We start from the raw sequence: 24,399 nt of genomic DNA on the forward strand, positions 1-24,399 counted from the left end.
GGCAGCCACACCAGGCCCTACTCAGGCACACAAAAGAGCAAGGCAGCTCTGTGTGCTGACACGAGTCCCCTAAGGATGAGGCTGTGGGAAGGTGAGGTGCACAGCAGGTAACACGCACATGTGCCCACTGCTCAGATGGCACCATTTCTCTATAAACGAATGGGTTCATATAGATTTTGGAGCCAGGCAAAAGTGTTGCTTTGCAATGTAAATGAAATTCATACATAAAAACCTATTCCCCACACAAAGCAAACCCAAACTCGGAGCCATCCCACATCCTTGCCTGGCTGCCACCAGGCCTCCCTCTCTCCTTCCCTGTGCTACGCTGCTCTTGGCCAAGCAGGTTCCTCCTCATGGGTGAGGACTCAGCTCAGGGCACCTCCTCAGAGGGGCCCTCCCTGACTGCTCCTAAAGCTCCCCCCTCATCCGGTTCATCCCCAGATGGTGGGGGTTCCCTGGGCCAGGGGCTCAGTCTGGGTCTGGCTGGTATGTGGGTGACAGAGTTGGTAGACACCTTCCCACACTGAGGAGCAAACCACCAGGGCACAGGCTGGGAGCATGTGTGACTGCCCTGCACTGTCCATGGCCCCCCGGGCAGTCCATCTGACGGAGGTCATTCTGGGGAACAGTGCAGTTGGCTCCACAGGCTCCTGACCTCACCCTTCTGCCAACTTGAGAGGGGCGATGCGGTGGGGAAGGGATACTGGGGCTCATTACTTGGCCATCCTTAAAGTTGTGAGAAGTAGATGTTCCAAGAGTCACCAAAACTGCCTCAGCCCAAGTGTGGACCCGTCACGACCCCTGCAAATGACTGACGAGGAAGCACCACACCACACAGAGTGGCCCTCCGGACCCGGGCCGGCCCTAAGGGACGCAGGGGAAGGAGGGAGCCCACACCCGGGGCCCTGACTCAGCCCGGGGCTGGAGCTCATTTCCTGTTGGAAACTCTGAGCTGCCACCACTGGCGGCTCGGCTGCGGCTACAGCAAAGAAGGGAAGGCTGAGTCACCTCCATCGGGGCTGGGGGTACCCTCTCCCTGCCCACTGTGGCCACACCCAGTCCCCCTCCTGGCCCTGCTGCCAAATGCCTGCCAGGCAGCCCAGCAGTCCAACCTGGAAGGAAGGAGAAAAAAGGAAGGAAGGGCCTGAGATCACCACACCAGGACCCGAGAAGAGGGAGAGGGCTGGTCTGCAAACCACTGAGGGCACAGGGGTGCGGTGAGGGGGAAGGCCGCCCAGCGCCTTCATCTCCTTATAGGAAACACTGTTGCCCCATTGACAGGAGCTGGAGAGGCCATGGGAGATCCAGAGGCGGCCCCTGTACCTCACAATCCCACCAATCCGCCCAGAGGGGCCTCCATGACACAGCCTTAGTGGGTCCAATCCAGACAAGGCCAGTAATGGGGCTCTTGCTCAGCACCATGGGCCAGTACCTGGATTCCATGACCCCCATTCACCTGGCAAATTCCTGCAACTGGGCCAGCCACATTCCATGCCCCCTTCCCAGCCCCTCAAATATCAAGTTCCTCCCCAGGTGTCAAGACACAAAGAGGGAAGCCAGGGCTGAGTATGCCTTATACTGGGGGCCCTGGGCCACCCCAAGTCAGCACCAAGGCCACTGAGTGCATGGGCGAGCCAAAAGCTGCATAGGACACATGTCATCTACCCACCTGGGTCCTGTCAGCACAGGTGCTTCGGGACAGAAGTATGTTACAGAGAAGGGCCACAGTGAGGGGTTGCTGGCAACCCCTGGGACAACAGGACCTGTCCCATCCTCTGAGATCCAGCTCCCACCAAAAAAGATCTGCCTAGACCTTGGGCTGGGTCCAGCGCCCGCCATGCCCTGGCCTCTGGCCTGCCAGTGTGCTCCTACCTGGGGTCTGCTCGTCTCCCCGACCCAGGGCTGCCCCCTAGGCCATCGCCAACCCCAAGCCAGCTGAGGACCCAGTCACAATACTACATCTGAGCCACAAAACCACGTGGGCAGAGGTCACCCACACTGGACAGAAGCAAGGTTCAGAAAGGTCAGGTAGGTTGCCCAGCCACACTGCTGGACAGCAACTACACCTCATCCATCCCAGCATTTCCTTTGAACTCCTCCTCCTGGTACAAGAGGGCCTAGGGGCAGACAGGACACTGGGTAAGGGAAGCATTAGGGAGAGGGGCAATGCTGTGCTAACAGCTGGTCCTGCCAGTCCAGGGCCACAAGCACCACTTCTATCCCCAGGGTGTGCCTGGGGATGAGCTGGCAGGGGTCCATGTGCTCCTCCTTGGCCTAACCACCCCAGGTCTTCAAGCCAGGAGGAGGAGCCACATAGTCCAATACCATGGCACCCAACACCTTCAGGCAGAGAGCACACCACCTGCTGGTGTGAGCAAGGCCCCCTCATGTGCTACTCCCACCCCCAGCCCACTCACCAGGCCTAGGCCACAGCACCCCCTCCCATTCCCCATGACTGGGGCCAGGATGCAGCTGACCTGTGGCTGGGGCAGGCTCCGGGCCAGGCCTCGCCAGGGTCCCAGAAGTGGTGGCAGGCACAACAGGGGGCTCAGGGGCCCCCTCCCCAGGCTCCTTTCGGCGGTAGACCCTCCGCTCCTCATGGACAGGGTCCTCAGCTGGCAGGTGTCCCCGCTTGGGCCGGCAGCCCAAGGTACCCTGCATGGCCTGCATGTGGTGGGTGTGGCGCCCTGGAATCACCATGGCAACAGGACGGCGCACACGCTGCAGAGAGGCAGGCACGATTTCCGGAGGCAGGTGCAGGTACTGGCGCAGGTGGGCCACGCCCTCGTTGGTGAGGTACCAGTAAAAGTGGCGCCAGGTGAAGGTCTCCCGCACCAGGCCTCGTGCCCGCAGGGAGGCCATGGCACGCATGACCTGCAGGTTGGTGACGCTGGGCACGTGGGGGTGCAGGCTGCGGGGCCGCGGGTCCTTCTTGGCCACCATCACCCCCTCCCGGAAGAGCACCTCGTAAATGGCCCTCAGCTGCTCCAGGGGCATGAGCATGCCTGCCACCATGGCTGCCGAGTGGTAAGTCCAGGGCACGGGTAGGGCACCAGGAGGAGGCCAACAAAGCTCTTCAGCAATGGGAGCAACAGGGGCCTGTGGCAAGCAGGCAGGCAGGCCTCTGTGCTGAGTTCAGGGGCCTGAGCTCCGGACTTGAGGCTCTGGCGCCTGGCTCCTGCGATTCCTGATTCCTGCCGGCACTTGGCCTGCCCACCGCCTGTGCGAGCCTCCCGCCTCCCCTCCCTCCAGGCCGCCCAGGCCGGCCCCCTCTGACTCAGCAGCATAGTGGGCCCCTCCCACCCACAGCCACAGGGCCCCTGGAAGAGTGGGGAATACCTCGAAGTAGCAGCCACCACCACGGCAGCCCCTCTTCCCTCCCCTCCCAGTCCACTCAGCTCCAACATCAGAAATTACATTAGTTTCTAAACACTTCCCTCAAGGTTCCTCAGACTAGGGGGAGGGGGACAGGAGTAGCGATGGACCGAGAATTTCAAAGGTGGGCAGAGGGAAGTGGGGAGCAGAGGGCAGGAGGGACCTCAGACCACAAGGTTGTGGTCTCAGGGTTTCATGGGCTCACAAGGATCTAAAGAGGGGTTCTGGGGCCATCTGGGCCTGGGGTACCTGAGGCCTGCGGGAGGACTAGGACTGGGGGGACTGAAGGTCTGAGGGGAGGACTGCCGTTCTGGGAGCAGAGGGCTGAGGGGAACTGCAGGGGCAGCTGCTACAGCACATGGACAAGAGGGCTGTGGGTGCCATTGGCTGCTGTCCATCAAGCAGTCCCCACCTCCAATGCCAGGTCTGGGACAATGGCTGCCCTATTTAAAACTTCCCAGGCCAGATCAAAGGCAACCCAGGAACATGGAGTCCCCTGGGAGCAGGGTGGGGGGCTCTGAGTGGGGCCTCTATCCATTCCCCGCCCCCAGGCGAGCTGTTGGGAGGCCAGAAACTTTCAGCAGCCACAGGAAATCAAAGTCACCAAGTCCCTGCCACCCCAAGCCCGGGGCCCCTGGCACCATGCAGACACCCCACCCTGAGTGCCTGCCTGTGAGCTAACTGGAGAGATGCTGGCCAGAGGAGTACACACTAGCAGAGAGGGTCAGGGGTCCAAGTGAAAGGGGGACCAACCACGGGGTGGGGGAAGGGGTGGCAGACTCCACGTGAGGCCCTGGTGACCCCCATCAGTCACCTCCAGACCCCATGCCTGATCTCAACCATGGATATCCTGTGCCACCCACATCCAATCCAGTACTCCACTCGCCAGGGCTGCGCTGCTTCCACCCACACAGACCCACACCCGGATCTGCACCCTCCCCCATCCCGCAAGCGGACACACCCATTCCCACCAAGCTCTGCAACCCGGGAACTGATTATAAATAGGGCGGGGTGGGGGTGCTGAGGTGGGAGGCGCCAGCGGCTGCAGCAGCCAAGAGGCAGCACGTGGGGCAGGCTTATGCAGCCGTTGCTATGGCACCACAGAGCCTGCAGCAAACACTGCGCGGGCGAACACACACACACACACACACACACACACAGGAGAGAAGAGTCGTGGCAGACGCGGCGGTGGAAACTCTGAAGGCACATCCAAGTGTTCCCACGGCCCTGCCTGCCAGCTCCCCGCGGCCGCTCTCGCCCCACCACCTTGCCCACTCAGCAACCAGCCAGGCAGGAAGGGTGCCAGCCTCATGAGGACCAGCTCCCGGAGGGTGGGGCTGGGGCTCAAGGAAGGAGCACGCATGGTCAGGAGTGGGCAGCGCCTGCAGACCCTCCTGCCACTAGGGCTTTGGCTTCTGGAGCCTACCCCAGCTGTGTGTCAGGCCAGTGGCCCAGCCCTGTACCCAAAGAAAGCCCACTCTCCTGGCCTGTCCCTTAGTCCTAATCCTCCCACATAGACCTCCGGTGGTCCCCCCTGCCCATCCCGCAGCCCCATGACCTCCTCTCCTCCACAGCCACCCCACACATCCCTGCTATCTTCCTGGTATGATTCCCCGACCTAACCCCCCGAATTCCTAAGCACCCCACCAAACCAACTCATGCCCCCCTTCCCAAAATGATTCCAAGCCACATCCAAGGCCCCGCAAACACGTGGACCTAGGGTCTCCTCTTACTACACAGACCTGCAAGGGTATGTCGCCAGCCCACTTAGCGCTGCCACACCTGTGCCATCTCCAGCCGGAGGAGGCAGAAGCTGGGGGCTCGGAACGAAGGGGGCGGAGCACGGTGGGGAATCTCCCTCCCTCCTCCCTCCCTCTAGCCCAGGAGTGGGGAGGGGAGGGGAGGAGCTCTGAGCAGCCCGGAGCAAGAAGTTCTGGGCCTGCCACGCCCCTCAGGGCCAGGGTAGGGGCACCACCCCATCCCCGCCCCCCACCCCGGTGGTTGGGCTGGAAGAATGCCCCTCTGCCCCGCCCCCACCCTGCGGACCAGCAGCCGCAGGAGCTGATTCAGCACAGGCCGGGCCGGGGCGCGCGGGCAGGGCGGCCCCCCACCCCAGGACCCTCCAGGTTTCCAGAGCAACAGCCCCGGCCCTCGGGCAGCCCCAGGCTCCCCACCCCTGAACAAAGCCGCAGTGTGGGCGCGCCCGGGCCGTGATCCCCAGGCCCAGCCCGCCCACGCCCCCGCTCGGACACCGGCGGCGGGTGGCCGGCGGGACCCGGTGCTCCGCCGAGCCGGAGGGGGAAGGGGCCGCGCGGCGCCGAGCCGCTCCCACCTCGCCCCGCCCCGCCCCGCCCCGCCCCGCCGCCGGCTGCGAGGCTGCGGGCGGCGCTGCCCGCCAGTCCCGGGCGACCCCACGCCCCGCGGTGCCGCGGCGGGCCGGGGGCAGGTCTCCGAGGCTGCAGCTCCGCGTCCCCGCTTTCCCGGGACGGCTGCCGGGGGGCTGCGCCCAGCCAGAGGGCACTGCCCGGCCCAGCGTGGCCCCGTCCCCGGCCCGCACCTTTGAGGGAGCTGATCTCGTGCTGGATGGCTCGCGAGGGGTCCATGTCTCCGGCGGCGCGGAGTCCAGCCCCGCACCGCACCGCCCAGGCCAGAGCCGCAGCCGGGGGCGGAGTCGGGAGGCGCGGGGCGGGGCTTGCCGACCGGGGCGGGGCCTCAGCTGATCGAAGCCGGCGGGGCGGGCGGGCGCATGCTCCCAGCCGTGCATTGCCCCCACCCTTCCAGCCCCCCAGCTCCCCGGGCCCGGCCCTACCAACTCCAGCAGAATCGCTAGGCCCACACGCGCAACCCTGGCACACGCCACAGGCCCTCAGAGGGCCCTCTGGGCGCTCCTGCACGTGGCTTCCCTGGCCTCGACGCCACCGCTAGTCACTCCCTGCAGAAGATACCCATTGGTCTGGGCCACCCAGCACCCTGGGCGAGGAGGGAAGGTGGATCCCACCAGGGCAGGGCTGCAGGCCTGCCTGCGGCCATGCCCCAGGACCCTAGACTAGCCCGTCATCACCACGATACATGTCCCCACCTCCCATGCCCCAAGCGATTCTGCCCCTGCCCTCCACTGGCACCCTCCCCCACCTACATGCTCCTGTGCCACCTTACCCTGTCTTATGACCGAAGATGCCCTCCATACTCTGACTCCTAAGATGTCATGTCCATCTGGTCTCCAACCTGCACCCCAGCCTCTACCTCTCCCACTCAGCACTTCACATGTTGGGATGCTCTGTGGCTGCCACACCACCTACCAGCCTCAGGACAATCCCCTGGAGCCCGGCCGGGGGTAGCTCAGCAGTTGAGCCTCGACCTGGGATCCAGGAGATCCGGGTTCGATTCCCGGTCAGGGAACATGCCCTGGTTGCGGGCTCCATCAATGACTCTCTCATCATTGATGTTTCTATCTCTCTCTCCCTCTCCTTTCCTCTCTCTGTAATCAATAAAAGATATATTTAAAAAAAAAAAAGAACAATCCCCTGGAGTCGACCCGACAGCCAGACCCACAGGTCTGATAGCTCTGCCTTCCAGTCTGTCCACCTGTCACCATCTCCACTGCCACCACTGGTCGAAGACCCAGCACATCCCTTTGCAGGGTCCCCTCCCACCCCTATCACTGATGGGGTCAGCCTCTTGAGCCACAGGAGTGGGCTGTGTGTCACTGCCTGCCTGCTGGGGACAATGTCTGCACTGGCAGGGTGAGGTCTGCTCTCCCTTACTCACTGGGCATCAGGCTGCCTTGCCCACACCTTGGGTCTTCATCCCTTCGTCATCATCAGCTGCCTTTCTACCCTGGTCCTCTCCTCCATGCTGGGCTGTGGAGGACAGAGCCTCCACGAGATGTGGCCAGCCTGCCTCAGTCTCCTTCCATGCCCACCTCCCAATCCTTCCTCTATCCTCACCCCAAAGCCCCTCCCCGCCTCTCGGGGCCCACACCCTGCCCAGCCAGGCTACCTCCTTCAAGTACCCACCAGAACTGCAGGCAGTCCTGCTATGTGTCAGGTCAGGGCTGGGGTGGAAGATATGATGATGGCATGGGGGGTGAAGTTAGCAGCACCCACAGGTGCAGGTTGATGGGCAAAGAAGCAGGTGCAGCCCCATGCTGGCTCTTACCCTGGCAGCTGAGTAGCTCACCCCAGACATAGCCAGGCCAGGATAAGGGCAGAGCTCAGGAAAGAACAGTTGCCAAACTTGGGGTAAACAGTAAAGTAAGAAATTAAAACAGGATTTTGTGATTTCTTATCCCTAAGTCCCTATTACTTTTTTACCAGCTACTTCTGGATAATCCTAACTTCAGCCTGTCACTGAATAGTTTCCTTATTAAACCTCAAATAAAACTAATAGATACTTAAATAAATACATCCAGCCCTAGCCAGTTGCAGGCTCAATCCCTGGTCCCGGTCAGGGCGCATGTGGTCAGGGCACATGCGGGAGGCAACTAATCGATGTCTCTCTCACATCGATCTCTCTCTCTCTCCCTTTCACTCTCTTTTGAAAAGCAATGGAAAAAATACCCTCTGGTGAGGATTTTAAAAATATTTAAAAATCAGTGCTTGTTCTATTTTAAACTGTATACAGTTGAATTCTGTAAGAGCACACTTTCAAGCTAATGAAAGGTGAAGGCAGGAAGCAGGAGATGGGGTAACATGTGAGGACTGGGCACAGTTAGGCAGCTTTTCCTAACTTTTCAAAACCATGAGGACAACCATTCAGAGAAGGAATGTCTCAGGCTCTTAAATGCCCCTCAAGTCAGGCTGCCCACTTGTGAGCAGCCACTACTGTTACCTGAAGCCACCTGCAACCAAGAGGCTCTCAGAGAAGCAGTGGCAGCTGGAAGGTCCAGTGAGAAGACCACTTGGCCTGGAGACCCCTGACCAACCTGCTGTGGCCTCAGAAGAGGGGCACAGCCACACAGCCCCTGGAAAGGCTCCACAGGATGTGTGGAGCCCGTTCCTGGGTTCCTTCTCAGAGTAGGCTTCCCGAAGGAAGGGGCAGCCAAGCAGGGACGGGAAGACAGGCTGCAGCTAGCCAGCAAAGGAAGAGGAACCACATGGGCAAAGGCCCGAAGGCAAGAGAAAAGGAGTCCAGCCAACATGGAAGAATGTGGGGACAGCTGGAGTGGGGAGGAGGGGGCTGGAGACAGAGCTGCAGGAGGGATTTCACCAGGCCAGGGAGGTGGGCAAGGGCCTGTCGGCCAGAGATGTGAGCAGTGGGGAGAAAAGGCAGCAGGTTATCCAGTTCTGCTGGTTATCCAGAAGGCTACGGCCCTCCCTACAGTCCTCAGGTTTTACTGGCCTCTCTGCCTAGATTTCATTTCAGGGCCCTCAAGAAGGCAGGTGGTCTGACCCAGCATGGCTTTCCCATGCCCAGCTAGGGCCCTATCAGGTCACTTGAGCCAGGAGCTCACCCCTTGGACTCACACCTCAAACCCTCTGGAAGCTTTCTGCAAATTCCAGGAGGCAGTTCACACCCTCGGGGTCCCTGGAACTGGGCCAAGCCCCAATACCACAGGCCCTCCTCCTTCCCAGGCTCTCTGTCTAGGACAAAGCACCCCCTCTTCACAAGTCCTGGGAGACCCTGACAGGCTTGGTCTTGCCGTCTCCCCCACCTGCCATTTGGATGGTCCTGCTGCTCCCAAGGACCTGCCTGCTCCCAGCTTCATGCTCCCCACTGCTTCAAGTCTATCCCCTACCCCTGTGGCAGCTAGCCCTGCTGGGGTCCACTAGTGGTTGGTGGACAGATGATTCAAATGATCCTGTGAGGGGTGACATATGACATCCCATAGCCGCAGCTCGGTGTTGGCCTCAGCCTCTAGGGAAGCTGCTGGGCAGGGGCAGAGGAGACCCTTCTTCCACCGGGAGGGTGATGACAGCATGAATTGGACCACACCAGCCACCCTGGGTGGCTCCCGAAAGCCTGTGGTCACCAAGCAAGCCCAGGCCACCACATGCCAGGTAGGGTGCCTGCCAGGGCTCCTGGGGGTCCTGGTGAAGGCCCAAGAGGCACAAAGGTTACTATCCAGCTCCCTCTGTGCAGCCCAGTTCTAGAATAGCACCTTTACCAGGTGTCTGCCTGAGTTCTTGGGGGGTCCTGGGTCCCACTTCCATGTCCCATCCGTTGGGAGGTCCCATCATTCTGCTCCCCCATATCTCTCAAGCCTTTCCTCTTCCCCCATCTCCACCACCACCCTGGGCCTGGCCACCACATTTATCAACTCCAGGACAGCACTGGCCCCTGGGAGTGTGTCCCAGTAGGTGACATCATCACCCTCACCCCTGTGCCTCCAGGCATCCTGCACACAGACGCCAGCGGGCCTCCACAAACAGGCCAGGTCCTTCTGCAGACCGGCTGCCCCGCCACACCATGCCGCCTCGCTCTCTGCAGCAGCGGACCCCATCTCTGGGCAGCCTATAGAGGTTTCCTGTCAGGTCGACTTCTCTGTAGTTCCCTCCCAGCAAGGACAGCATCTCTAACCCAGAAACACTTGTTTGGGCCGCAGGGGCAGCTGTCTCATCCCTGTACCCCAGGCCTGGACTCACAGGCATTGCCACGGGAAAGGAAGGAATAAATTCTTGCAGTTTCAGGGTGACGTGCTTCCCAAGAAGGCTCTGATGTAGCTTTACTTCACCAATAAAGGAGAAAACCTGTATGCTGATCTCAAAAATGCTGACAACTCATCTGACACACACACATCAGCACTTCTGGTTGTAAAAAGTGGCCAGTACACTAGGGAAGATGGCGCACTGCTAACAGATGTCCTCTCAAACCACGACACCTCCAGGGGCCTCCCAGGGCCACCCAGGCATGTGACACAGCAAGGTCAGGTGGTGCTGGTGGGGAGCAAGCCAGTGCTCTTCAGCCACAGGGCTGCAGGGCCCTCAGTGCAGCAGGGGTTAGGGACCCTCCCAGCCACTCTGCTGTAGGCTCCTGGCCTTGGCTCTTTCTGTGGGGTGGATCCAGGAGTGCTGGGGTGGAGGGAAGAAGCAGGCAGCGCTAGTGTGGCTGCCATCAGGCCACCAGGACACAGACAGTGCTCCTCTCAGCACCTAAACAAACCACACTGACCTCCTATCAGAGCCAACAAAAAGAGCCCACTTTTGAAAGGCCCAAGGAATGTCTTATGGGCTATCAAATAGAGTAAGGGGGTGGGGAGGGACACCGTTAATTAGCAATGCAAGTTACAAAGTGCTGTAGAATATGATGCATAAAAACCAGTTGGAACCTAAGTGCAGAAAGCCAGCATCACAACAGAAGGCATGGACCTATGCCCAGCCCCATGAACAACCAGCACTCCCCAAGGTAAGGATGCATTTGCTAAAACCACAATTCTGATCCGCTGGCCTGTCAGCCCCACATGCAACAGCTCTGGGCTCTGTCCACCACCTCATCTGCTCACTCACAGTGTTTTATATCAAAGTGGCAAGGCTGTTGTCTGTGTGAGACTCTAAGGCAGGGAGCGGGCAGGTACAGGGACTGAGCCCTCTCAGGCATCGTGGAGAGAAGCAGCTGAGACACCCAGCAAACATCTGAGAGACATATGTTAAATATTGTGAGAACATTCGCCTAACTCCAATGCTGAGTCTATGGTGAAGTCCCCTCCTGACAGTCCCCTCCCCACCCACATGCCGTGGGGGCTCACTGTTACCCGATTCCCATTATCCTCTGGAATTTCTTTATGAACACTGAACAAACATGAAAATGATTCTTGTTTTTCCCCCTTTAACACAAAATGTGGCGTCTGAGACACTCCACACGCCAGAGGTCTCCCATGTCTGTGTGTACAGCATGTAGCCCCTTCCTCCAGTGACACCTATCGCCTGAGCAGGTGCTTTCAGATCTGATAGACACTCTCACTGGCCTGTTCCCCATAGCTTCACCAATCCCATCCAGAAATCCAGGTTTGGGGACTTCTCCCAATATGAGAGGTGGAAAATGGTATCCTGGTATAGATAAAGCTTATATTGTGTATGCCCTTTGACCCAAAAATCCTATTTGAAACAACAATTGTAGACACACACAGCAATCCAGCTACAAAACTGTTCACTGCAGCAGTTTGTAATACCAGAAAATAAAACAAAATAGAAATAACCTTAATATTCTGTGACGGAGGATTAGTTTAAGTATGATAAGGTTACCATGTAAAGGAATATTATATTGTAAATTAATGTCACAGAAAGATGTTCACATTGTAACAGTAAGTGAAAAGAAGTTACATGTGTCTAAAATATTTCATCATACTTAATTTAAAAATTACAAATAAATTAAATTACAATGGTACCCCGGTTTTCAAACGTCTCCGTTGACAAACATTTTGGTTTACCACCGCCGTAAACCCCGAAGGAAATGCTCGGGTTTGGAACACGCCTCGGAAGTCGCACATGCACACGGCTTCCGCTGAGGGCACGATCCCGAGGCCCAGCTGTCAGCTGTGGACCCCTCGGTTTTCGAACGTTTCAGAGCTCGGTATTCCGGAACGGATCCCATTCGAAACCGAGGCACCACTGTACACAACAAAACACTGCACTTTTTTTTAATCCCCATCCAAGGATATTTCTTCCATTGATTTTTCACAGAGAGTGGAAGGGGGAGAGAGAGAGAAAACACACCAATGTGAGAGAAACACATGACTGGCTGCCTCCCGCGCGCACCGACCCGGGCCGGGGTCGAGCCTGCCACCGAGGTATGTGCCCTTGGCAGAGCCAAGCCCAGGGCCCTCCGTTGCTGGCTGACACTCTAGGCACAGAGCAAACTGGCCAGGGCGACTGCTCATTTTTTTAATCCCCACCCAAGGGTATGTTTATTGATTTTAGTAAGAGGAAGGGAGGAAGGCAAAGAGAGAAACATCCATCGGTTGCCTTCTGCACTCACCCTGACCAGGGATGAAACCCGCAACCTAGGTATGCACCCCAACTGAGATTCCACCCCCAACCTTTTGGTGCAAGCGACCATGCTCCAACCAACTGAGCTGCCTGGCCAGGGCACACTGCACTTTTTTTTTTTTAAATATGTCTTTATTGATTTCAGAGAGAGGAAAGGAGAGGGAGAGAGAAATAGAAACATCAACGATGAGAGAGTCATTGATCAGCTACCTCATGCCCGCCCTCACCCGGGGATGGAGCCCGCAACCCGGGCATGTGCCCTCACTGGGAATCGAACCCCCATTGCCTGGATCCTAGGTCAACGCTCAACCACTGAGCCACGCCCGACCGGGCACACTTTTTTTTTTTTTAAATAAATATATCTTCATCAATTTCAGAGAGAGGAAGGGAGAGAGAGAGACATCAATGATGAGAGAGTCATCATTGGTCAGCTGCCTCTTGCACACCCCCAACTGGGTATTGACCCCACAACCCAGGCATGTGCCTTGACTGGGAATGGAACCACGATCTTCTAGATTCTAGGTCAATGCTCAACCGCTGAGCCATACCCAGCTGGTGCACTGTGCACATTTTTAAAAAACAACAAACACAAAACAAAAAGATGTGGAAGTTTTATAAAACATCATCCAACCACTGCAGGGTGACTTGGGGAGGGCATTGAATGGTGGCCCCCAAAAGATAAGTTCATGTCTAAATCCGTGGTACCTGTGACAGTGACCATATTTGGAAATAGAGTCTTTGCAAATGTAATTAAGGATCTGAAGATGAGATCATCCTGGATTATTTGGTGGGCCCTAATTCTAATGACAAGTGTCCTCATAAGAGGCAGAAGAGGAGAGACACGCAGAAAGCCATGTGAAGATGGGGGCAGAGATTAGAGTGCTGTGGCCACAAGCCAAGGAATGCCAATATCTCCCAGAAGCTGGGAGAGGCCCAGAAAGTTCTAAATCCTTCAGAAAAAGTACAGCCCTGCCAGTGCCTTCATTTTGGATTCTGGCCTCCAGAACAGTGAGAAAATAAATTTCTGTTGTTTTCGACCACCTGTGCATGGTAGATTGTTGTAGTTTGTTTCTGGGAGTGGGGTGCTACTATAACAAATACCTAAAAGTGTGGAACAGGCTTTGAAGTTGAGTACTGGACAGAGGCTGGAGAATTTTAGGGAACATAAAGAGCCTTGATCACCTTGAACAGACTGTTGGTAGAAGACGGATTTAAGTTGTTCCTTTAGGTGAGGACTTAAAAGGAAATCCTACTACTTAGGGGAACCTACTACTGGACACAGGAGGAAAGGTGACCCCTATCAGATGGGGCAGAAAACTTGGATGAACTGGTGAAAAGTGGAGCTTGTATACGATGAACCTGTAGGTTTCCAGGGGATGTGATAGGTATCTCCTGGCTACCCACAGTGAAGTGCAGAAGGAAAGACATTACACTGTGGAAGGGACTGTTGAGCCAAAAAAGGAACTAGCACAGTGATCTTGGAGCCACAGCCTATTCAGATTGCAGAAGACCCTGCTGTGGATACTCAGTGTTAGGAAAGCACACTCTGCAGAGAAAGCCAAGGGTGTGACTGCACAACCTTCAGCTAAACAGGTTACATGTCTGACTCACAGGTCCCCTCAACCATCTCAGCAGCAGCCAGGTATAGAGAGGGGTCGTCCAGGAAAGACCTGTGAGAATACTCCTCTCTATGGCGTGGATCCTGTGACATACATGGGAGACCTAGGAGGTTTATGAAGGTGTTGTGTCAGCAGGAACACTGCAGGCTTGGCCTGAAGAGGACAGACAGGCAAAATGCGGGAAGGCTGTGGAATTCTGGGATCCTACAGGCAGGAAATGGGGTGATGGAGCTACCCTGCAAGAGAAAGCAAAAGTGACTCCTGGGGCGGAGCCTCTGGCCCAGAGGGCGGAGCTACAGGTGCAGAGTGGAGCGGGGGCAGGAAGCCACAGGAGACAACGCATTGTCTAGTTTCACAGGTCCACAGTTGGAGAGGAATTTTCCCCAGGGTGAACCATACACACACTTCACTTATACCTGATTTAGACAATTTAGATAAGACTTGGGGCTTTTGAGCTGGTGAGATTCAGTTGAGATTTTGGATTTAGAGTTGATGCTGTAATGGGTGGAGACTTTACGGGGTGTTGGCATGGGATGAGTGTATTTTGCACATGACAGACATGAATTTTAAAGAACCAGAGAGCAGACTGCAGTGGGTTAAAGGGTGCCCCCCCAAATATATGTCCACCTCTAAACAGCTGAATGTGTCCTTACTCGGAAAAAGTGTCTTTGTGGTTGTAATTAAGCTAAGAATCTTGAGATTCTGGATGACTTGGGGGTGTTAAATCCAGTAACACGTGTCCTTACAAGAGACAGTTAAGAAGACAGAGGAGAAGCCATGTGGCCACAGAGGCAGAGATTGGATAGATGCTGCCACCCAAGGAATGCAGGTAGCCACCAGGCTGGAGGCAGGAATGATCTGCCCTAGAGCCTCTGAGAGGGCGCAGCCCTGCTGACACCTTGATTTTGGACTTCTGGCCCCCACAACTGTGAGAATCATTTCCAGCTGTTTTAGGCTATCCAGACTCTGGCAATTTGTTACAGGCACCCCAGGCACGTAGTACAGGGATGTTCTTTGGGGCTAGCTGTACTCTGTAAACAATCTGAGTTCCTGTGGTAACAGCAACAGTGAAGCTCACTGTATCTCTTGATACTTAATCCTGTGCCTGTTTTATGAGCTTCCCATGTAGCCATTCATTTATTGAGAAAAGGGAAAAAAGTACATTTCAAAAGTTCAACATACACACATTTGAAAAATAAAAAGAACAGAATAAATATCATAAAAGCCACATGCTCAGAGATACCTACTGGGTACACTTTCTGGCTTTCCACCAGCTGCCCTGCCCCCTGCACCCTGTGGTGAAGAACTTCCAGCACCCAGCCATCCCCCTACTCCACTGTCCCAGGCACCAGTGCTGCCCCACCAGCCCGCCCGAGGCCTCACGGACTCCAGACCAGCCATACCAGGTACCCCTCTTGGTCCGTCCTTCCCTGTAGCACTGGCCCTGGATCTGCTCCCACTTAGGAACCAGAGTGGGCAGCAGGTGCCCTGTCCTCTTCCTGGCCCCAGGTCCCTCTTGCCTTGGGGCATCAGGAAAGGTCCTTGCCAAGAGCTGACCAACCAGCCGGGATGACCCTTCTGCAGCTAAACCACAACCCAAGCTCCCCCAGAGGAGAGGAAGGTGAGGGTGAGCAGGCCCTTCAGGCTAGTGGCCCAAGTCTTCCAAGTGGGCACCTTCCTCCCTTTACCTGAGAACACTTTCTTACTCCCCTCCACGCTGTCCGCCATCACCCACTGGCCCCACCAGGCACCCAGCCCTGTACCTCCCTGTGCACTACGGGTCTGCCTCTGGAACTGCCCTTGGCCTCAGGCCGTGGTAGGTCTAGGAACCTGGCCCCACCTACACCATCCCTCCCTGGCCTCCTTGAGCCTCTTCCCACAGCACCCAGATTCTGGCCCCTGCTCCCAGCCGCCCTCAAGCTTCACTATGGAAAAGGCTGAAGTTGGACCCCCACCTGGTACCATATGCAATTATTAATTCAAAATGGACCAAAGACCTAAACATAGGAGCTAAAACTATAAAACTCTTGCAAGAAAACATAAGAGTAAATCTTCATGACTTTGGAATAGGCAATAAAACCAAAAGCACTAGTAACCAAGAAAAAAATAGATAAATTGGGCCTACCATAATTAAAAGCTTCTTTGCTTCAAAGGATACAATCAAGAAAGTGAAGTGACAACCTACAGAATCAGAGAAACATTTTTGCAAATCACCTATCTGATAAAAGACTTGTATCAAGAATACATAAAGAACACTTACAACCCAACCACAAAAAGATAAAAACCCAATTTAAAAATGGACAAAGGATCTGGATAAAGATTTCTCAAAAGAAGACACACAATGGCCAATAAGCACAAGAAGGTGCTTGACACCTGAGGCATCAGGAAGCAAAACGAAAACCAGCACCAGGCCCCACTTCACACCCACCGGACTGGATGTCCACAGTCAGAAAGGCAGGTAATGGGGCTCATGGGATGCAGGATGGCACAGGGCTTGGAAAACAGCCTGGTAGTTCTCCAAGCAGTTAAAGATAGAATGACTATATGACCCAGCAATTCCACTCCTTGGTGTCTACTCAAGAGAGATGAAGACATACATCCATAGAGAAACCCACACACAATGCTAACAGCAGCACTGTTCAAACAGCCAGATGTCCATCAAGTCTATTAACTGTACGATAGCATTACGTCTAAAAAACAAACTACACACCTTAATGTCTTTATTGCTGAAAAACGCTAACCATCATCTGACTTGCTGGAAAAATGACGCTGACAGAGTTGCTGGGCGCTGAGTTGCTACAACTCAATTTGTAAAAAACACACTATCTGTAAAGCACAGTAAAGTGAGATATATATGTATCTGAAATGTCCAATCTCAGCAAATCCATAGGGACTAAACTAGATCAGGGTTTGCTGAGGGTCAGGTGATGTAAACGTTCTGGAATTTATTGTGGTGAAGATTTCACAAGTCTATTAATATGCTAAAAACCACTGAATTCCCTCTCTCTCTCTCTCATACACACACACACACACACACACGCACGCACGCACGCACGCACACTGTGGTCACCCCAGCCTGTGAGACTGGGGGCCAGAGTTGTGACCTAAACCATTTTTCTTTATATACTTCCACAGTGCTTGTTTTTTGTTTTTTGAGCACAGTTTACTTTTGACAGTAAACACAGACCAAAAGTCCTCTCCAAAGAGCCCCAATTATACCTGCCAGCCTCTGCTCCTGCCAGCTGAGCTCTGGCCATCAAAGATGATAGCCCTTGCCACCACCCACTCACCTATGCAAACACCCTGCAAACGCTGGTCTAGAGTTGGTGCCAGGGACACAGATAACCAAGCTCAGAGTCCAGGACAGGAGAGGGTGGGACATATGAGGAGGGTGCCTGGCACAATGGCCTGGGGCCTGCCAGGGAGGTGGGGGAGCTCCTCCAGTTGAGTTTTAAAGAAAGTCACACACACCCTACAGACATGCTAACACTCATGACCTCCTCCCGGCCTCTCTCCAGCCTCACCTTCTGCAGCCCTACCCTCAAATCTGATCCACACTGACTGTTGTCATCCTGCTCCCAGCCCTGAGGGGACAACTCTGAAGTCTCTTCCTGGCTGCCCAGGCCCTCCTGGTTGGCCCCACCCTCCACTGCCTGTCCTGCACCTCACTCCCTGACCCCATGGACAGGCGTCTGGCCCTGTCCACACAGCACCACTTGAGGGGCTGGGAAAACTCCTTTTTCACCAGGCACCCTTCTGACATCCACCTGCTCACCTCAAACCCTTCTCTGTCCTTGCACACCTGACCCCAGGCCTCTTCAGGCTGCCCTGGTATAGCAGGCCAGGCTCTGGGGACTTGGGAGCCAGGACACCCCTTGCAGCTGGGCTGGCCAGCCACATGCCCTACTGGCCTCCGCTGCACAGGAATTTGCCCTGGAGAAAAGGCAAGGAGGATGAGGAGGGGCAAGGGGCTCTGGCTACCAGGGGACCAAGAATGTTCTCAGAGGAACAGTGACCACTGGAAGACTCCGGGGATTTCCGGGGGAGGGGGGACAGGGAAGACAGTGTGTCCAGGGCAGGGCCTAAAGTGTAGTGGGGTCTTAGGGGTGGGGAGGTCACTGAGGTGAGAGGCTAAGAGGCTGAACTTTGGAGGGGAAGACCCAAAGTTGTGCCTGGCGAGTAAGAGCAGGGGAGGGTGGGAATGGGGGTGACTGTTACTAGTGTTACGAGGCCAGGAGGCAGAAGCCAGGGCCCTTCATGGACCCAGTGAAGGACCAAGACTGGGTGTACAGGGTTGGGCAGAGGACCCTGAGGGCAGAGCCAGTGCAGGAAAGGGGCCCCTCCACACCCCCATCCCTGAGCAGTCACTAGCTGGCTGACATCAGGGGCTGTGCCTGCCCTTCCTCCCTCCCTGAGGCAGCCCTGCACCTCCAGGGTCTCAGGCCTCTAGTAGGTCCAAGGGACTCACAGTAGTTATCCATGTGGCCCATAGCCTAGCCACCTCTCGCCTCCTCTAGGCCACTCCTGGGGCTTAGCTGTGGCCCTGGCATGACCACAGGCACCAGCCCAGCCCCTCACCCATTCCCTTGGCTCAAGCCAGGAGCTGAGGAGCCTCAGGGGTGCCTGGTATGCCCCTAGAAGTTCTCCCTACTCCTGGCTGCATGGGGAGCCCCCAGCACCTGCTCTCCTGCTTGGCAACTCTCAGCTACCCTCAGGCCAGGGCCACACAGGGAGCAGCACCATGACTGGCGAGTTCCCTGCAGGCAGCTGCCCCAGCACCCACGGCAGGAGGAATAGGCAAGAGTAACCCACCAAGCCCAGGAGGTGAACAAGGGCCAAGGCAGCCTGGCCAGTGTGTCCAATATCAACCCTGGTGACCAGGGAAGCTGGGCTGAGGAGGAAGAGCACTGAGACAGCAAACCCCAAGGACCCATCTGGGAGGTGCTCAGGCCAGGCCAGGCTCTGGAGCCACATGCAATCCTGTGACCTGACCAGACCAAGGATTCTGGAACAAAACACTGTGTATGCTGTTAGGTGTCTTCACTTTAAACAGAGTGGCCAATTCATAAACAGCTCTGCCCCTAAGGTTTGTCAGGAGAGCTGTAGCCCAGGTGGGTGGCTGCTTCCCTGCCCTGCACCTGTCCAGATGTACCTTCCCTCCCTGTGGGTGAAGTGGTCAGAGTTAGAGCCCACTGTCACAGGAGTGTCTCTACCTGTCCCAGGTGAACTGGTCACAGAAGCAAACAGTTGGCCACAGTGCTGGCAAGGAGAAACGCACAAGACATCCACCCCACTCAGGACCCAACGAAAGCTATCTGCAAAGGACCCTGGGGCAGAGATGAGCCCTGGGCCCAGCGGAACGTCCCCCTGCCTTGGCCAGGTCAGTGGATGGAGAGTGGTTCCACCAGGCTCCAGGCAAAGCCCCGGCAGGGACCGCTCTCCCTGAGCTGCCCTTGGGGGCAGAGCCAGCAAAACCAGCCATGTGGAGCTGGAACCTGTTCTGGTCAGCTATCCCAAGAGCCCCTACCTACCTCCACGCTCTCCAGCAGCTCACTCCCAAGCCCCTCAGACTCAGCAGGCCTGGCAGGGAGCCAGGCTGTGTGCACACCTGCTTGGAGCCCAGGAACCCAGGCCCTGGGCTGCAGGCAGCTGACTGCAGTGAGAGTCTGGGCAGGTCCAGAGAGGCCCAGGAGCATGGAGCAGGACAAGGGGTCTGCCAAAAGGCACAGAGTGGTTTCCTCTAGCGAGGAAAAGGGAGCTGCCCAGACTCCTCAGCCCACAGCTGCCACCCAGGGGACAGAGGAGGGGTGTAAGGAGGGTCCCTGCCAAGGAAGGAGGCTGCCCAGGCGCCGGCCAGTTTGGGAGGTGAGGAGAGGCCACAGCTATGCAACCCACAGCCAGGCGGCGGCAGCCGCCCCTGCCCCATGTGGGAGGCACCCCGCTGAGAGGCAGGGGATAGCTCAGCCTTGGCCCACGTGTCTGTGGAGCACAGGCTGGGGCTCTGGACACCGGCCGGGGAGCCCCCGCCGCCGCCGGGCGGCCACCCTGCCGAGCCGCGCGGTCGATGCCCTATTAAGGGCATGACGCGGGTGCGCGGAGAGCGAGGCCTCCTCCCCGGGCAGGGGCGCGGGGCGAGCCGGCGGGCGGGCGACGCGACAGTCACCGCGAACACGGTGTCAGAGGCCGGCCGTCGGGCCCGCGGGGCCAGCGGCGCCGTACCTTTGTACCTCTCCCGCACCTCCTCGTAGGCCTGGATGAAGTCCTGCTCGTCGGGCGGCGGGCCCGGCGGCGGCGAGGCGGCCATGCCGGCGGCGGGGCGCGGGCGCGGGCGCGGGCGCGGGCGCGGGGCGCGGCGGGAGCCTCGGGCCTCGGCTGCCACTCGGTCCCCGCGGCCGCGGGCGCCGCTCCCGGGGCCGCCCCCGCCCCGCCCCGCCCCGCCCCGCCGGCACCCAGGATGCCCCACGGGCGGGGCGGGGCGGGGCCAGGCCGGCGGGGCGCGGGGAGCAGCGGGCGGGCGGGCGGGCTCCGCGTCTCCGCCGGTGTGCACGTGCCGGCGGGCGCTGCGCTTCCCGGCCCCGCGCAGCCCCTCCCGCTCCCGCCGCAGCTTCTCCCGCGACCTCACCGGGCGGCGGGGGCGCGCCCCCCTCCTCTCTGCCCCCTCTCGGCCCCCTGAGAGCCCTTCCCCTGCCACGCTGGAGCTAGAATTGGTATCGTCGGCATAAAGGGGTCCTGAGCCCTGGCCGGGGAGCGCACTGGTTAGGGCCTCAGCCCGCTCGCCGAAGGGTCGCTGGTTGGATTCTCGGGCAAAAGCACGTGCCTGGGCTGCAAGTTCGATCCCGCGTGCAGGAGGCAACCAATCGATGTCTCTCTCCCATGGACGTTTCTCCCTCTCTCCCTCCTCCCTCCCTTCCTCCACTCTCTCTGAAAAAAATCAATGGAAAAAATATCCCCGTGTGAAGATTAACACACAAAAGAACAAACCGAAGAGAACCAGGGCCCTTAAAACAAAGCCCTGCCACGTGGCCCAGTTAGCTGAGCGTCATCCCAAGAGGCAGGAGGCCGCAGTCAGGGCTCACACCCCTGCTTCGGTTCGGGCTCCACCCCCAGCAGGGCCCGCAGGAGGCAGCTAATACATATTTCTCTCTCATTGATTTCCTATTTCTCTCTCTCCCTCCCTCTCTCTGAAATCAAAAACATTTCTTTTTTAAATTAACGAGATTACAATTTTTTAAAAAAACAGAAAAATAACTTTATGTACTATAAAAGGACTGAAATTGGGAATTTTCAGAAGAGGTAAAATGCTTGGTACAAATAATAAACATTCTTTTCCACCCATCAAATTGGCAAAGACCCTTCTCTCAGCACTGACAAATGCCCTCCTTTCTGGAATGTCCCTGGCAGATTCCTCTCTAACCTGAAATGCTGCATACCTGTGAGTCAATACTAAGAAAATCAGCAGGCAATGCACAAAGGCCCTGCCCTGGGCGCTGGCTGCAGCTGAGCTCGGAGCCCACTGCGGAGCAGGGGTGACACTGAGGAAGACTAGAGTGCGTTAGGACATTCCTGATTCACTTTCATGTGGAGAAAAAGGACCACTTTTAAAATCCATATGTGGCACATGAAAACCTGTCAGGTCATGTATCCCATTCACACCCTCCCCTGGGGATGGGAGCCAGCATCCAGCCTTCACCCTGTCCTGCTGTCCTGCTCCTCTGTGTTTCTACCCATAAAGTCCCTCACTGCCCACAACACCATCCTGCTCAGCAGCTGGCTGCCCAGCCTCTCCACATGCCTTGGGCCACCCTCTCGGCCTCCTCGGGGCCCAGCCCTGCCCTCCAAAAGCCTCATCATCATCCAGGTCTTAGTGGTGGTTGGGGTCAGGACTCCACAGCCAGGCTTAAAGACCTTCAACGGGCTCCTCCCTTGACCAGCACATCCTAGGGTGATTTCCAGAACGGGGTCACCCACTTCCCAAAGAGAGGGGCCGCTGTCCACTGCCAGCCCTGCACCGTCAGAGGCCTCTCCCCATCCTTTCCCATCTTCCTCCCTAGAACGGCAGGTCCTGGAGAGCAAGGCCAGACCCCGGCTCAGAGAGGGGCTGGGGCTGTGGACCCTCCTGTCCTCCTCCATGCTTCCGCCGCTCCCCATGGTGGCAGCCAAGACCAGGGGGCCTGGAAGGCAGCTCTGCCCCAGGAGTCCAAGGAAGTATCATTGGGGCGCTGGGGCACTGGACTGTCATGAGGCCTGGGATGGCACCCCCACAGCAAGCTTAACCTCCGGCCTTGTGCAGCAGACTGGATGGGGCCAGCAGGGGGCGCTGTGCTGTGTGCAATCACCAGGACAGGAGAGGCCCCCTCTAACCTGCAGGTCGCTCACCTCCCCCTACAGTCCTACACCTGCACAGAGCACACAGCAGCTGCTTGGTCAACCAGCCAGCACTTAGAAACGGAAAGATGAGGCCCTTTCAAATTACCTGCGATTCGGATGACGGCCCGCTCGGCAGGGTCCAAGACACTGCCATTGCCCCCAGAGCCACCTCCGCTTCGCCGGCTCCACTGCGTCTTCCCCAGGTTCCAGGGCAGTGTGTCCCCAGGGCTGGGTGAGCCACTGCCTCCGTTGGAGCCATCTTCAGCAACTGTCCGAACTTCGTGGTCCTCACCCGACATGGCCTCCTGGAGAGGGAGCAGGAGGGTGTCACATCTGGGGGGTTGCACACTGACCCGCCTCCTTCTCAATCTAGACGTGGGCCCCACCCCATCCACTCTAGCACCTGGACACTGACATCCACACCCCTCCTATGTCCCACCTCACCCACATACTGACCCCCCACTCTCTCCCCCCACCCATAGCTGGCCTCAACCTCTCCAGCTCACCCCTCAGACACCACACAGTGACCCCTCCCAAGCACTGACCTCACTCCCTCCAGTCTGTCACTAGGACATTGACCCCCCTTGCTGCCCCTCCCTTCTCTTAGTCACCCAAACACTGACCCCTCTATGCTGTCACCCACGGGCTCACCACATCAGAGGACACTGACCCTACCCTTCACCCTTTACCCTGATCAACCGGAGGGGAGGGGGTAATTACCTTCACTTGGACACTGACCCCACCCTCCACCACATCACTCAGACACTGGCCTCCACCCCCACCACCCCAAACCTGGACCGGTCTCCTCTAATCTTCTGATCACCGGAAGAGCCAGGCCATCAGGAAACACTGACAGCTGCCCCTCCCCTCCACGACCCTGGACCCATCCCCTGGACAATGGCGCTGTACCTCGAAGCTGTCTCAGCCTCTAGGACTCCCCATGGCCACACCCCACCCCCAGCCCCGCAAAGTCCCACATCAGTCTCCGCAGTGAACTCCTATAAATAGCTGGAGCCGCAGCGGCGTGGGCCGGGCCGGGGAGCAAGCTGCGGCAAGGCTGGGAGGGAGCCGGGGCGCCGCTCCGGCGCCCACCCTGAGCGCGCGCCCACTCACGCCGCCCGCGCGTGCACACTCAGCTCCCCAGCCCCAAGAGCGCCGGCGTGCCAGGGGTCAACGGGGCTCCGTTCCGGCAGGGGTGAGGCGGCGCGGGGGCACAACGTGGGCTCCGTGCCTCGGCCTCGGGCTAAGGTATGGGGAGGAGCAGGGGCGCCCGCCTGGGGGCCGCTCCGGCCCCCTTTCCACAGGCTCCTCCACCGGCCGCGAGCGCTCCAGCCCCCGTCCGGCGCCCTGGGTCAGCCCAGCCTCCCCAACAATCTTTCCTGTCCACGCCCCGGGCACCGCCCGACCAGTTCCGCAGTCTCCGCAAAGCCGCGGTGGTGTCCTCCGAGGGGGGGCCGCGACGCAGCCCCTACTTCCAGGGCGCCCGGGGGCCCCACCCCGCCCCGAAGCTCCCGCAAGCCGCGCCTCTCCATCCCGCCGGGTCTTACGTGCCTGGGGCTCAGCTCGGCCGGCTCGGCCGCCGCAGCCGGACTGCGCGGACCCGGAGCGCCGCGGAGACCGCGCGGGCGGGGCGAGCCCGGAGCCCCGCCCAGGCCCCGACGGAACCTGGCGGGACGCGGGCGCCGGGCGCGCGAGGGGCCGAGAGCACGCGGAGCCTCGGGATGGAGCACGAGCGCGGCTCGGCCAGGCAGAGCCCCGCCGCTCGCGCCCGTCGCCCAGCTCGGCCGCCTTCCGGCGCACCCTGGGCGGGACGGCCGCTGGGAGGCGCTGGTGGGGGAGCGTGCGTGACACCGAGAGAACGTGGGTCGCTCGGGTGCGCGCCGGGTCGGCCTCGGCCCGTGCGCAGGACCTGCCCAGAGGAGCAGCAGGCTCTGCCCTTGGGCCACCCGGCCCCTGCCCCTAGCCACGCCGAGGTCCCTCCCGCTTTTCAACAGAAGTCGGACTAGGAGCTCCAGCAAGTCCCTCCGCCCGGTTTCACGTTTATTCAAACAACACAGTGGCTCCGGGGCCAGGTCTGGCCTGGGCCGGGGAGGCCGGGCTGTCAGCTCTCCTCC

General features: G+C 58.2%; 1 protein-coding gene across 2 annotated transcripts in view; it reads right to left on the reverse strand.

Annotated features, from left to right (window-relative positions):
• The window catches only part of PLEC (plectin), a 54,939-nt gene extending 31,025 nt beyond the window's left edge, over nt 1–23,914 (reverse strand). Inside the window, exons 1-2 of one of the 2 annotated variants that reach the window (XM_087825540.1) lie at nt 23,837–23,914; nt 22,392–22,590 (exon numbers count right to left, since the gene is read on the reverse strand). In XM_087825540.1, the coding sequence (XP_087681666.1) occupies nt 22,392–22,584 (193 nt within the window). In that variant the 5' untranslated portion in view covers nt 22,585–22,590; nt 23,837–23,914. Of the gene's footprint in view, nt 1–2,477; nt 3,162–22,391; nt 22,591–23,836 lie in introns of those variants that run through there. The other variant, XM_087825541.1, reaches the window with a different exon arrangement.
• Between the last annotated feature and the right edge of the window lie 485 nt (nt 23,915–24,399).

Source organism: Miniopterus natalensis, chromosome 16 (assembly GCF_054644295.1).
Source record: "Miniopterus natalensis isolate mMinNat1 chromosome 16, mMinNat1.hap1, whole genome shotgun sequence".
Taxonomy (NCBI): domain Eukaryota; kingdom Metazoa; phylum Chordata; class Mammalia; order Chiroptera; family Miniopteridae; genus Miniopterus; species Miniopterus natalensis.